The sequence below is a fragment of the Apteryx mantelli genome, chromosome 1, assembly GCF_036417845.1.
Source record: "Apteryx mantelli isolate bAptMan1 chromosome 1, bAptMan1.hap1, whole genome shotgun sequence".
NCBI lineage: Eukaryota > Metazoa > Chordata > Aves > Apterygiformes > Apterygidae > Apteryx > Apteryx mantelli.
The window spans coordinates 166,826,689-166,838,698 of record NC_089978.1 but is presented as its reverse complement, the minus strand read 5'-3'; the positions used below and the strand labels follow the sequence as shown (position 1 = coordinate 166,838,698).

Here is a 12,010-nt window from a genome sequence, read left to right as displayed (position 1 = left end):
TGCAATGTATAAATCTGAGGATTTTATTTAAAACAAAAGATTCCCCATTACAAAAAAATAGGTATACCATTATGTAAACTCAGGGTGTGATTGTGAAGCAGTGTATGCTAGTGTTTGCTCTTTGAAAGAGCCGGGGTCAGCCTCCCTGCTCTGCCACTGCCCTCTCCCTTGTGCAAACATCTGTACCACTGCACAACCAGCCAGACTAAGTGAGCTGACATTAAAAGAAACTTTGCTTTTCAACAGTTACTTGAATCCTGAAGGGAAAGGTGGCAGGCAAGAGGCCAGACCTAGTGTCCAGAAACAGAGGAAGACAAATGCTTCTCCTTGTGGCAATACTAGCTTAAAAAAGTACACACATTTGACCTTAATATTTCCAGTTATTTGAGAAAACAACTGGCATTCCACTGGTCTGAAGTAACAGAAGATATCCTAGGCACACACTAGCAGTAAAGAAAAGATTTTAGAGTTTATTATTGATGATTTAACTGCCCTAACGAACAATTTTGAGGAAAAAAAGGTTGAAATTTACACACAGGTAAGAAAATAAATATATTAGGGCTCATACAGAAGTACAGAACGGCAATTACAAGATATCTGTGGCCAGAGCATTCAGAGAGAATCTCCTTATTCTTAGATAACATGCTGTAAAACACATTAGCTTAGTTTGCCACTCATGATCTTAACCTTTCCATTAGCAAATCTGCTCAAAACTTTGACTCCACAAGGTAATACTCCGTTTTATCCTCAGTGAGATGAAATTAATGATGTGGTCTCTGTCATACATAACTGCATAGATTATGGAGCAACATTATCTAAACTGTAGTGCCAGCATCAACATGCACCCCCCACTTTTAATGGACATCTGCTGTGGGACTGCTTGTTCCTCTAGGATTCCTACTGTGTACATCAGATGGCACAGTACTGAGTCTCATGGAAAGGACACATAACCGCACATGCATATGAACAGAGCCTCCTCACTCGAACAGACATATGGAGGTAGAAAGGTTAAGACAGAAATGCTACATCATAGGCACATAATCTATAAAAACAAGAAAACAAAGCCATACTTCTCAGTCTGTTCTTTAATTATGTTCTCCATTTAGTTAATAAAGAGAATCCCACGCAGTCTTTTGTGAGGCAAAGATAGTGTATGCAAGGATGTAGTCCTATCAATTACTCCCTTCCACCCTGATCTACAATTTTCCCTCATACAGACATGCAAAGGACAATTACTGGCAAAGGGGATACAGGGCTCCCTGCCCTTCCTCTTTAGGAAGGGCAAAACACAGGTGACAGATGTCAGAACCATTTCTTTGCCAATGCCTTCCTCATTTCAGTTCTTCCATTACAATTCTGCAAAGAGATTAAAAAAAAACATTACCTGCCAAAGAATCAGCACTGTATTATTCTTCAGATATACTCTACCAAGCTCCAGACCATATCCCTCCCCGCAAACCACACAAGGTGGAGGTTTACATAAAACAAACTTCTAACAGGTCATTGCAATCTTTCCAACTTTTTAATTCCTTGTCTTTAGCTACTACCCAGTATGTTATGGAAAATTCCTTTATCAAATGGAACACATCCACCAGACTGATTCCTAGAGCTGAAAAAGAATCAGATGCACTCAACCTAAAATTTTTACACAAGAAGGGCAAGCCAAACGAAACAACATAAAATGGAGGTAAGTAAGTGTGGTGTAGTGTAGATACATTTCTGCTTTTCCTTTATCTGATGACTTCAAAAGTTCCAACTATTTGAGAGATCAGTGCTGTAACAACACCTACCTAACACTTTGATCTGATGGGTTCTGGAATTCTCTCAGATTGTTGACTTCTACATCAGAATTTCATACAATGAGTGATTATTACTTAAAACAGTCATTCTACTAGTTAGCAGAAGACTTTTAAACAGGTAACATGTAATAACATTTTGATACTGAAGCCCCTCTTTTATTTTTGCAGTATAGACCTATAATCCTTCACTGGCTACAGACAGTTTATTTCTGATCCAAATGACAAGACATCAGTCTGGCCTACTCCAGTGTAAGAGAATAAAGAAGTTTGTAGCCAGGGGTAATACGGCTGCACGCATCTATGGGTTTAACCACAAGTGCATCTTTCAGAGCTGTTGGACCCTGTATTTCCTAGTCTGTCATTCTTCTCCCTGCCACCAGCCAGCAGGAAGCACAAATAATTAGACTGCTGGTGATGTTAACGACATACCCTTTAATCATCGTCGTCATCATCCTCTGGGACAAAGATATCATGTTCTTCAAGTAGGGCTGCAAAGTTCTTACTGATCTGAGTTCCAACGTACAGGAAAGGAATCACAACGCTAAATACTCTGAGGAGGCCAAAGGGCATCTACAAGGATCCAATTGGAAAGGATAAATCTTTACCAGCAAGTTTCACTCTGCAACAATTTACGTACCTCTGGCTCTACAGACAGGCAGAGGGGCTGCAAAGCCAGAAGTGTTTGTCACCCCTATACCAAACCCACCATGAGAGCATTGCACTGTTAAAAGCACTTTGGTACCAGAAAGTGAGAAACCTGCAGGGAATTCAGGACAAACAGTAGCAGCTAAGGCAAAAATTGTTGCCAGTGAGAAATGGCACCAGAACCGCTATGCCAAGGAGCAGGGGAATGACAAGAAGAGCAGAGGCAATTCCCGACAGCCAGCCCAGGGCCCTCGGCAGTGCAAAAGCCGCGGTACCCCCTGCTTATCTGCAAGCCTGCCCCTGCCACGGCGGTGCTTTAAACACAGCCCTGAAGCGAGCAACTACCTAACGCCGGATACACCTTGAAAACATGGTTAAAATAGGCCATAACCGGCACTACATTGCGCAACTCGGCGTCGCCAGGGCGTCCCCGCCGGCCCCGCTGCTCTCGCCAGCAATTCCGCGTCCCTCCGCCCCGCCCACAGCCTCCCCGCTCATTAGCCTAGCCCGCGTCACTCAACACCGCTGCCGCCCGCCCACAAACGACATGGCGGCAGCGATTGGCCAATGCTGCCATCAATATGCCGCTCCCTGCCGCCCATTGGCTGTCTTCCTCAGCCCTCCTCGCGACTCGCTCACCTTAACCGGCTGGGGCAAAATGGCGCCGCTGCGAGTGACGGTGGCACCGCGGGAGGGCACAACGGGCACAGCCGGGGCGCGGAGCAGCCCACCCGCGCCCGCCCGCGCCGAGGAAGCCGTGGCCGCCGCCAGGAAGCGCCCAGCTGCCGTTGCCATCGTCCTTCCTACCCCTCGTCGGGTGCTAGAGCGGCCGAGCCGAGGCAGCAGCGGCCGCGGCGACGCCTCCAGTTCTCGCGATGCTTGGGAGGGGGCGGTCTCCAGGGCGTATGCGCGGTGGGGGCGTGTTGTCTGGCACCCGGCCGCCATGTGGGAGTTGGGGGCGATGGGGGGTCGTGGTGCTTCCTGCACTGGTGGTTCCCCCCTGTAAATGCTTTTGGCTTGAAATCAGAGGAAGAAACGCCGCACTGGGTATCATGGCTGCGTTTTCCACAAAACGGGCTTGAAAATACTGAGAAGGGAACAAATACAGCCCAAACGACCCCCTGAGTAATCGTATCTCTCTTCGCAGTCAGGTTACCATAGAAAGAGAAAGGAAAAGAGGTATCTTCTTTCCACGCAAGATGCTCGCCGTGGATATGCAACCAGAGAAAATGGAGGTTGAGTAATTCTAAAAACGTGAATGGCGAGAGCCACTAGGCTGTGGAAAACCTTTTCTTGGGTGTTATCTGTTTACAATTCTATTAGGAACAGATGGGTTACAAATAAAAATGGTTTATTCAGCTTACTAGCATAAAATACAAATATTAACAATGTATTGAAATGCATAATACACACTTTTTCCGCATGTAAAAGACAGGCACATGCAAAGTTGCCCTTTAAAAAAAGATAACACATTATCTACTTAATATAAGCACTTCAAACAAGGGAGTGTTTCTGCAAGTTGCATGTAGTGTCACCTGTTAATTGTGCAGATTTTAAAGTACATTTGATGCTGGTGAAAGATGCCACTGAAACTTGAACTCCACAAAGATCCCAGTGCGTTTCAGTGGTTTTTGTTTCTTTTAAGCTTCTCCTCAAAGGTAGTTGAGAGGGATGAGTTTGGGGGCTTGGGTTCCCCCTACCTGTTCATGCAGTAACTATTGCGATAGGAAGTGTTTCTCCAATCTTAATCATGAATGTCCAACAAGCGGCTAGCAAATAGCCATTGGTAACATTTTTAGGTTACTCTTACCACTAGGACCTGATTCAGATCAAGTGGAAAACATCACAGTGGTTGTTTTATGAAAAGATAAATGTGCATAAATCAATACATTATGAGCCTGAATTTGAAATCCCTTCCTCAGAACAATACAAGTATTTCATCATTTTTTTAGCAGGATTGGGAGCCCTATTGGCAAAGCTTACAAAAAAACATGTCGGCATCTCCCTCCCTCTTCCGGTCTTCCATTTATTTTAAATTCAAGCATTCTGGTTCAAGCATTTCTCTCTCATCGCTTTTGCATATTGTTCTAAAGAAAATTGCTAGAAAAGAAAATGACTTCAGTACTTTGAGAAAAATAGCCTCTCAGCTTCAAAGTATTCAGTTCCCCTTTTGCTAGGGTTCCTGTTTTGTGCTGGCCAGAGATTTTCCATTTTAAAAAATAATAAAGAGAAGGTGGGAGGTGGAGCAGTCCAATCCTGAATGATTGGAGAAAAACATACAGTGGCAACCAATCAATCAATCAGTCTCGTTTTGCTATGGGGGATAATGTGCTAGCAGGCAGGGAAAATTCTCTCCTTTTCCTGTAATGATCTGGGCCTGCGCGTACAGAGAGAGCACAGTCCATTAGTAAGATGAATGTACAATCTCAGGAAACAGAAATCCTGGCCTTTTGCCTGGGGGCTGCTTCAAAGGGTTTCTCACAGCATAACTGATCACAGATGAGCTGATTTGATATATTCTGTCTTAAAGAAGGTGGTGGAGCACCACCAGCTAGTTGATTCCTGCCTAATGAAGCAAGTGGTGGTGTTCAGCCAACAAGGGAACTGCTACGCATGCACATGCACGTGCAAGCACACACAAATTTTGGCACGGCTCCAATAACAATTCTTTTTGCTCAAAAAAGGGCAGTCCCTGCTATGGAATGGGTTAGACAGGGATGGTGAGGAAGCCCTGAACAAGTGCATCAGAAGTCATAGAGCACTTTCAAGATCTAGCAAACGCCCAGGCATGGACTGTTACACGAGGCAGGAATATTGTTCAAAATTCGGCCATTTTCTTCTCAGCACTGCGGAACAAAATGCAAAATTACTTAAAATGCAATCAGACAGAAAGCAGAGCGCAGCTCCTCATTTGCAGGATTTAGGATTTAGTTGGAGCGTGTACTAATGCAGAGCCAGGTAGCGTGGAAATTGTGTGATTTAAATGGGACAGATTAAAGCATTAAATATAAGCTCTTTAGTAGTGTTACTAGCGCTATCCTGGCTTATTGAAACAAACGAAGCCTCTTAAAAATGAAACTGCCCTTAAATGAATCATACTGTTTCAATTCCAGTTCTGACAGAACTGGCTTTGCTAATTTATTCTCTCTCTTAAGTCACTCCCGATTCCTGGTTCTCATGTAGTAACTGCCATTATATTTTGATTTATTTTGGAAGTTAAATCTTCACTGTCACACTGCCTTCTATATGTTTGAGATGTCAGGAATATTCTTCTCTTCCTATTACATAAAAAAGCCAAAAAAATGCTCACCAAATCTGACCATGGTCCCAACATACCCTCAATCAGAATGACAAGGCATCAGGTAATGATGTCTGCCATCCCCTGGTGCTGCTGAGCTGGCATGGCAAAGGGGGCAGATTCCCACCAGGGTTGAACTGTTCAAGTGGCAGCTAATGAGGTGGAGGTGGCCCATAAGTTCAGCCAAGTGGACTGCTGAAGGAGCCTGGGCACAGGCCCAGGGTTGAGTCAGACCCAGTGCAGCTGCTGCCACTGAGCATAGGAGCCTGAAACAGCTGGAAACAGGCAGTGCAAACACCTGTTCTCTCCGTGCTAACATGCACATGGGAATCTGGAGTCACAAACATCCCTGATGGACACAGGCCTCTTCCTGGCCCACCTGCTCCTATTTCTTCCTTACTGTTTTCACTTAAGAAACAAACAAAAACCTGAAGATTGCTACTATGAAGAAATACAGACATGAACTACAGATGACTGGATTGCATTATTCATACGTGAAGGTTACACTCCCACTGCCTGAAGTTATTTTTTTAAGATCTGATTTCCTCTAATATACCATCAAGTCATAATCAGGCAGGAAACTTTTTATCCAAAGCTACCAGAGAGATACTTTCAAAGGCACTAAGTGTTAATGGCAGTCATTTGATTTCTGCCTTTGACAATGTCTATTGGCTATTGCAAAGTATTAAGATGAATGCATTTAACTCCAGAAAAGTGAATAGATACCCACCAGGCATGACTTGGAATGGCCTGTTGCTTTTCTAGCAAGATTCCTTAATAGAACAGGGCAATAAAAACAAGTTTAACACTGTTAGGGAAGATGAGAGACACAAAACTGTTTCATGTATTCTGCTCTGAAAAGCAGCCCTTACCCTTTTAGCCCCCAAACCTGACTTTTAGCCAGTTTCTGACCTACTAGTTAATCACAAGTCCATTTCTGTACAAAGGCAACAGGCTTGGCTCACCATAGTGCTTCTCATCTGCTAAGATGGGAAAAGCTACTCAGATTAGCTGAGTGATGCTGATACAAAATTGGAGGGAAGCCCCAGCGGGTCAGGTTCTGGCTTTGGTAGAAGGAAACATTATGGCTTTTATGTTCAAGGCAAGTTCAAACATGGTTGACGCTCAGGGACCAGGGAATAATTTACAGCTCACACCTCCAGTTCTCTTTGGGGCCAACCCTTCTCCTCCCTGCTTCTCTGGAGCCTGGTCATATCTTTTCTTTCCTCCAACTGCTTGGCTCTGCCAGGCACTCTGGAGAGCTTGGCAAAAGAAACTCTGCAAGAGCTCTGGACACTGTCTTCAGCGATCCTGGAGATAATAGACTCCAACAAGCAGGCTGTACTATATATGGCACTTTCCAGGAGCTGTTGTCTGTACAGAGGCTAATAAATTCATCCCTGGGAAGGCAGACACGCTTTATCATTCCTGGTTTATAACAGTGAAGACGAGCCAGAGAAATTAACAGGCCTGGATATTGCTAAATAGTCAGAGCCCAAATCAGACTTGGGGAGCTCCTGATGCCAGCTTTTGGTTCAGACCAAGCCCAGTGTTTCCCTTTCTTCTCCCCATGAGCCTTGCTACTGAGCTTGTGTGCCCAAAGGAGCCTACGCAAGCTTGTGGAATCCACCCAAGACACCCTGAGGGATTTAGCAGGGAGGAGGATTAGTGCAGAATAAAGTAAATATAAATGAGGTTTGTGGATATGGCAGTGCTCTAGTTTGGTACACAGCCCTGCTCCCCACCCTGCTAAGGAAGTTATTAATATGATGTAAGAAGAGGTTCCTGCATCCAAGTATCCTGTTACTGAGTCCCACCCATCTGGGCTTGACACTGTTGCACAGTCACAAGTCCAGGGCCAGCCAGTTCGTGCTGCAATGCATTACTGACACAAATTTTGAAAGCTGAAAGGCTACAGTCTTAAACTTGAGCCCATTATCACAGGCAGACCCAAGAAACAGAGTATGTGCCAGCCACTAGGTCAAATCCAAGCAGCGACCTATCACGGTGAACCACGGCTTCTGGACCAGCCAAAACCATGGTATCTCAAATATGTCCTTGTAAGGGCTGCGTGTGGCAGAAGAGGCACAAAGCTGTAGGTACCATTTAGGGCCAACAGCCCACTGGAGGCATTTTGTAAGAACCCAGTCTTATCTACAATGAAAAAAAACTCACAGAACTTCAGCACAATACCACAGACACTAATAAATGCTGACTGGCGCAAACTTTCACACTGAAAAACAAAACCAAAGAAACTGGTGAAGGAGAAGCTGATGATGAAACACCCAAAGCATCCACCATCCCAGGATGGCAAGGATCAAGACAAGCCATTTGAGTGGAAACAGGATGAAGCCTGTTCTGTATGTGCCACTTTGGGTCCCTTTCACACCTCCTATCACCAGTGGAGAGTTGAAAGGCAGCTCTCCTGGATTACACACTCTCCAGCTGTATAAAGCCTCATGGAAACACAGAGAAAGTGAAAAACAAAGTCCAGTGGAGACACAGGTCCCTCCTGCATGCCCTGTAAAGCATACACACAGCCACACACACACACACACTCAGACACCAAAAAGGGAAGAGGGCAAACACCGTCCCTCACTTCTCTTTTCCTGCACGGGACAGCAGCCAGACGCAGCAACAGCTCTGCTAGAAGTCAGCTTGACGGGGTCTTGTGCCCTCTGTTTCCGTGCCCCACGTCACAGGTTTCCCCTCTGCTGCCTCTCCAGCCATTCCCGTCTCAGCACCGCAATCTCCTGCCCGTACCAGTTGTGTAGCTTTGAAAAGCAGGCTGTCTCCGGAGACACTGGGCTCTCCTGCAAAGCCAGCGAGAGGCTGGGCACGGGGGACCCCGCTGCACTGCCGGCAGCCGAGCGCCGGCGCGGAGGCAGAGGCGGGGGCTTTGAATAGCCCCCATCACGGTCAGGGCAGGAGGTCCCCCCAGGGACACTGCTGCTACCCCACGTGCAGTAACCATTCTCCAAAACGGCGGGCTTCTCCTGGACAGGCAGCAAGGCGGGATTGGAGAGGTGCCTCTTCCTGCCTGAGGATGACCTCCTGGGTGACTTGCGGCAAGCAGCCAAGCTCTTGCAGGCCTCCTCCAGCTGCTTCTCTAGCTCCCTCACCACCAGCCGCATGTAATCAAAGCTGGCCCGTGAAAGTGCCTTCACCCAGGCCTCCATGGCAGCCTGCCCGTCGGCCACCAGCACGTAGGCCTTGGCACCCGCGTCATCAAAGCGGATGGCAAAGGCAAACTCCTCAGCAGCCTCACACAGCTCCACGGTACAGCCCTCCAGCACCACCAGGCCCATGGGCTCCCGGCTTTCCCGTTCCTCAAAATAGAAGAGGAGGTTTCCTTTGAGGACGAACCAGCGGCGCTGGTAAGAGGTGGTGTGGTGGGCATGGTGGTGGTGCCGCTCCACGCGCTTGCGGAGGAAACCAGCGTGGTCAGCAGGCGAGTCACAGGTGGCATAGTGCGCCACGCTTCGCTCATTCAGCTTCATTGCCCCTCTGCTGGCAGCCCACCTAGGAGTAGAAGAAGAGACAGGGAAGAAGCGCCTTGGGGCAAGGAACGATTCATCCCTCCAGGAAAGGCCCGATCCTGCGGAGCCAGGCTGTGGGGAGAAGCATCCCTGACTCCAGCAGTCCCAGCTGTACAACAACGTTTAGCCCAGCATGTATCACTCACTGCAAATGGCAGGCCAGATTCCTCACAGGTATAGAGGGAAAGTCACCAGAGCTCCACCACCAAGATGCCTACATTCTCCAGGGGGAAAACAATATGGCTGTTTCATTTTTTTACTCCGTTAATGTCCTACAGACATGAATGTTGCAGGTTCTTATGGGGCACATCAAAGAAATTTGCCTCTATGCCTATAAGGCATTCATTTTGCCCTCTCCTCTATTATGGGACAGGATAAAGAGAACATTTTCAGACCCGAGAGCTCGGGGAGCTCCATTTAAGCACCCTCTCCCTGCTTCCTGTCTACACTGAGGACCACCTGGCCCCATCAGCCTTCCTGGCAGCAAGTGCCTTTGCCCAGCCTGCCTTTGCCCAGCTTGCCCCCGGCACCGGCAGGCTGGGCAGTGGGGCTGAGAAGTGCCTTACCAGCTGTGCTGGTCAGACTGCAATCCCTTGCCCTCTTCCTTGTGCTGGCTGCTTTCTTGATGAGAGCCTCCGAAGCTTCATTGTGCTCATCCCCATGTCCGGTCGGAGCTAAACTGGCAGAGATGGAGTTGACAAGACCAGAACAGCTTGGAGCTGAAAGAACAGAAAGCTGCATCACTCAAACAGACCTTCCCAGTGCAAAAAGTCAAGGCAACATAGAGTGTTCAGCGCACAGGAGCGGCCAGGGCTGGGTGCCACAGGTGGGTGGCTCTGAAAAGCAGGTGTAGCAAAATCTGGGACATTTGCATTTGGCTTCAAAATCTCAGCCCCATTCTAGCTCAGGCTAATACTCACACCTGCAGGTACTTCCTGGAAACACTGCTGAGAAAGTGTTTTCTCCTGAGACACAAATACAGTTCAACCTCCCAAGGTGATTCTACAAGTGTTTTTTTGTCTCCTGTGGATTTGTTTTGGTTTTATTTAAAAATAAAGAGAGCTTTTGTAGAAGCACATCACTGCATCATCTGCACAGGCCCTGTGCAGGCAATTCAGTCAACCGTATACAGCAGATCCCATGGAATGACGTGCTGAGAGCAGCCTTTGCACTTTTACAACTGCAAATGAGGGCTCAACCGCTAAAACACTGCATAAAGAAACATGCAGAAAATAAACCACAATCACCATCTCCAGCCAGGTCTTGGTGGGGGCAGGGGTCCCCTTCTCAAGGGAAGGCAACCTCTAACTTCCCTCCCAGAGCCCTTCTCCTCTATCAGGGCTTGCAAGGCAGGCCCCAAGGACAAGGGGACACAGACACAAGTTGCAAAAAGGAAGCGATCCAGTTGGACATAAGGAAAATACTCCTCTTTCCGGGGGTGCTCTGCCCGTGGCCCAGGCTCCCCCAGGAACCTCCGTCCTTGGAGATACCCAGCGCTGGCCCGGACAGGCCCGAGGCAGCCTGTGCTGGCTCTGGAGTGCAGGGCTGGAGCAGGGAGCTCTGGGGTCACCTCCGGCTGCAGTGGCCCCAGTGTGCAGAGCGAGCATGCATGCACACGCGTGTGCGTGCGTGAGTAACGCTGGACTGGTTGTGTGTGTGTGTGTGTGTGTGTGTGTGGCCGTGTCCCATCCACACCATGTCCGCGGGCATCCAGCGTCCCGCCGCGGCCTCCCGGCCCCGGTCCCGCGCGGCTCCCGGCGGCGGGGCCCGCAGGCTCCGTTCCCCGGCCCGGCCCGGCCCGGCCCGTCTCATCTCCGGCGCTGGCTGCTCGGCGGCGCGGCCGGCCCTGGCGGCGCTCCCGCCCGGCTCGGCCGCCGCCAGGGCCGGCTCCGCGCCCGCGGGCAGCGCTCGGGGGCGCCGCTCCGCCGGAGGCCCGGCCCGGCCCGGATCGGAGGGAAGGGGCGGCGAGGTGCCCCGCAGGGCCCCGCAGACCCTCCGTCCCCGCAGCGGGGCCTTAGCAGCGCCGCCGGCTCCCGGGCCCGGGGCTTCTCGCTCCCTCCCGGCCCACGGGTCCCTCTTCTCGCTGTCACCCCCGGCACCGTGGGTTACCGGGCCCCACTGGCCTCCAGCCCGCACCCACGGCCGTGTCCCCGCGGGCCCCGTTTGCCCGTTGCTGCCCCCGTAAAGCCTGCACCCAGCAGCGCTGCCCCGGCGGCCCCGCAGCCCCCGAGTCTTCCTGGGGACGGGGGCCCCCCCGTGTCCCCCTCGGGCTCGGCTGTAGCCCCCGCCCGTCGCTGCAGCCTCTGCCCTGCTGGCAGAGGGCAAGGCAGGGAGCAAGAGGGGGCCCTTCCCCTAAATACCCTGCTCCGGGGGGACCTAAGGCGCCAGCCTCCCCCCTGCATCGATACCGGGGGGCAACAGTGACGGAGAGCAATAGCAGCGGGGCACGTTACCGACGGGGCGCAGTGCTGCGAGGGGGCAACCCCCGGTGCGGGGCAGCGGCTGCGGGGTGCAGCAGTGGCGGGGGGTGGGGGGCGCACACAGCGATAGGGTACCTTAGCGATGGGGTGCAACAGTGCTGGGGACAGCAGCGGCGGCTGCGGGGGCAGCACCGACGGGGCGCGGCAGCGCACGGCCGGGGGGCAGCGGGGCTGCACCGGACTCGGTGGCGGGGGCCGCGCCGCGCCGCGCCGCGCCGCGAGAGGCGGAGGCGGGCGGCCGGGTCAGGT

General features: G+C 50.3%; 2 protein-coding genes across 2 annotated transcripts; both read right to left on the bottom strand.

Moving 5' to 3' along the window:
• Positions 1-450: 450 nt before the first annotated feature.
• Positions 451-3,320, bottom strand: SMDT1 (single-pass membrane protein with aspartate rich tail 1). The gene is made up of 3 exons (XM_067289889.1): positions 3,084-3,320; positions 2,229-2,369; positions 451-1,356 (listed from the first exon to the last, which is right to left on the bottom strand). The coding sequence occupies exons 1-2, from the start codon at positions 3,237-3,239 to the stop codon at positions 2,232-2,234; spliced, it is 294 nt and encodes a 97-aa protein (XP_067145990.1). The 5' UTR covers positions 3,240-3,320; the 3' UTR covers positions 451-1,356; positions 2,229-2,231.
• A 454-nt stretch (positions 3,321-3,774) lies between these two features.
• Positions 3,775-11,921, bottom strand: PHETA2 (PH domain containing endocytic trafficking adaptor 2). Its single transcript, XM_067310863.1, has 3 exons — positions 11,837-11,921; positions 9,848-10,000; positions 3,775-9,264 (listed from the first exon to the last, which is right to left on the bottom strand). The coding sequence occupies exon 3, from the start codon at positions 9,240-9,242 to the stop codon at positions 8,439-8,441; it is 804 nt and encodes a 267-aa protein (XP_067166964.1). The 5' UTR covers positions 9,243-9,264; positions 9,848-10,000; positions 11,837-11,921; the 3' UTR covers positions 3,775-8,438.
• Positions 11,922-12,010: the final 89 nt, after the last annotated feature.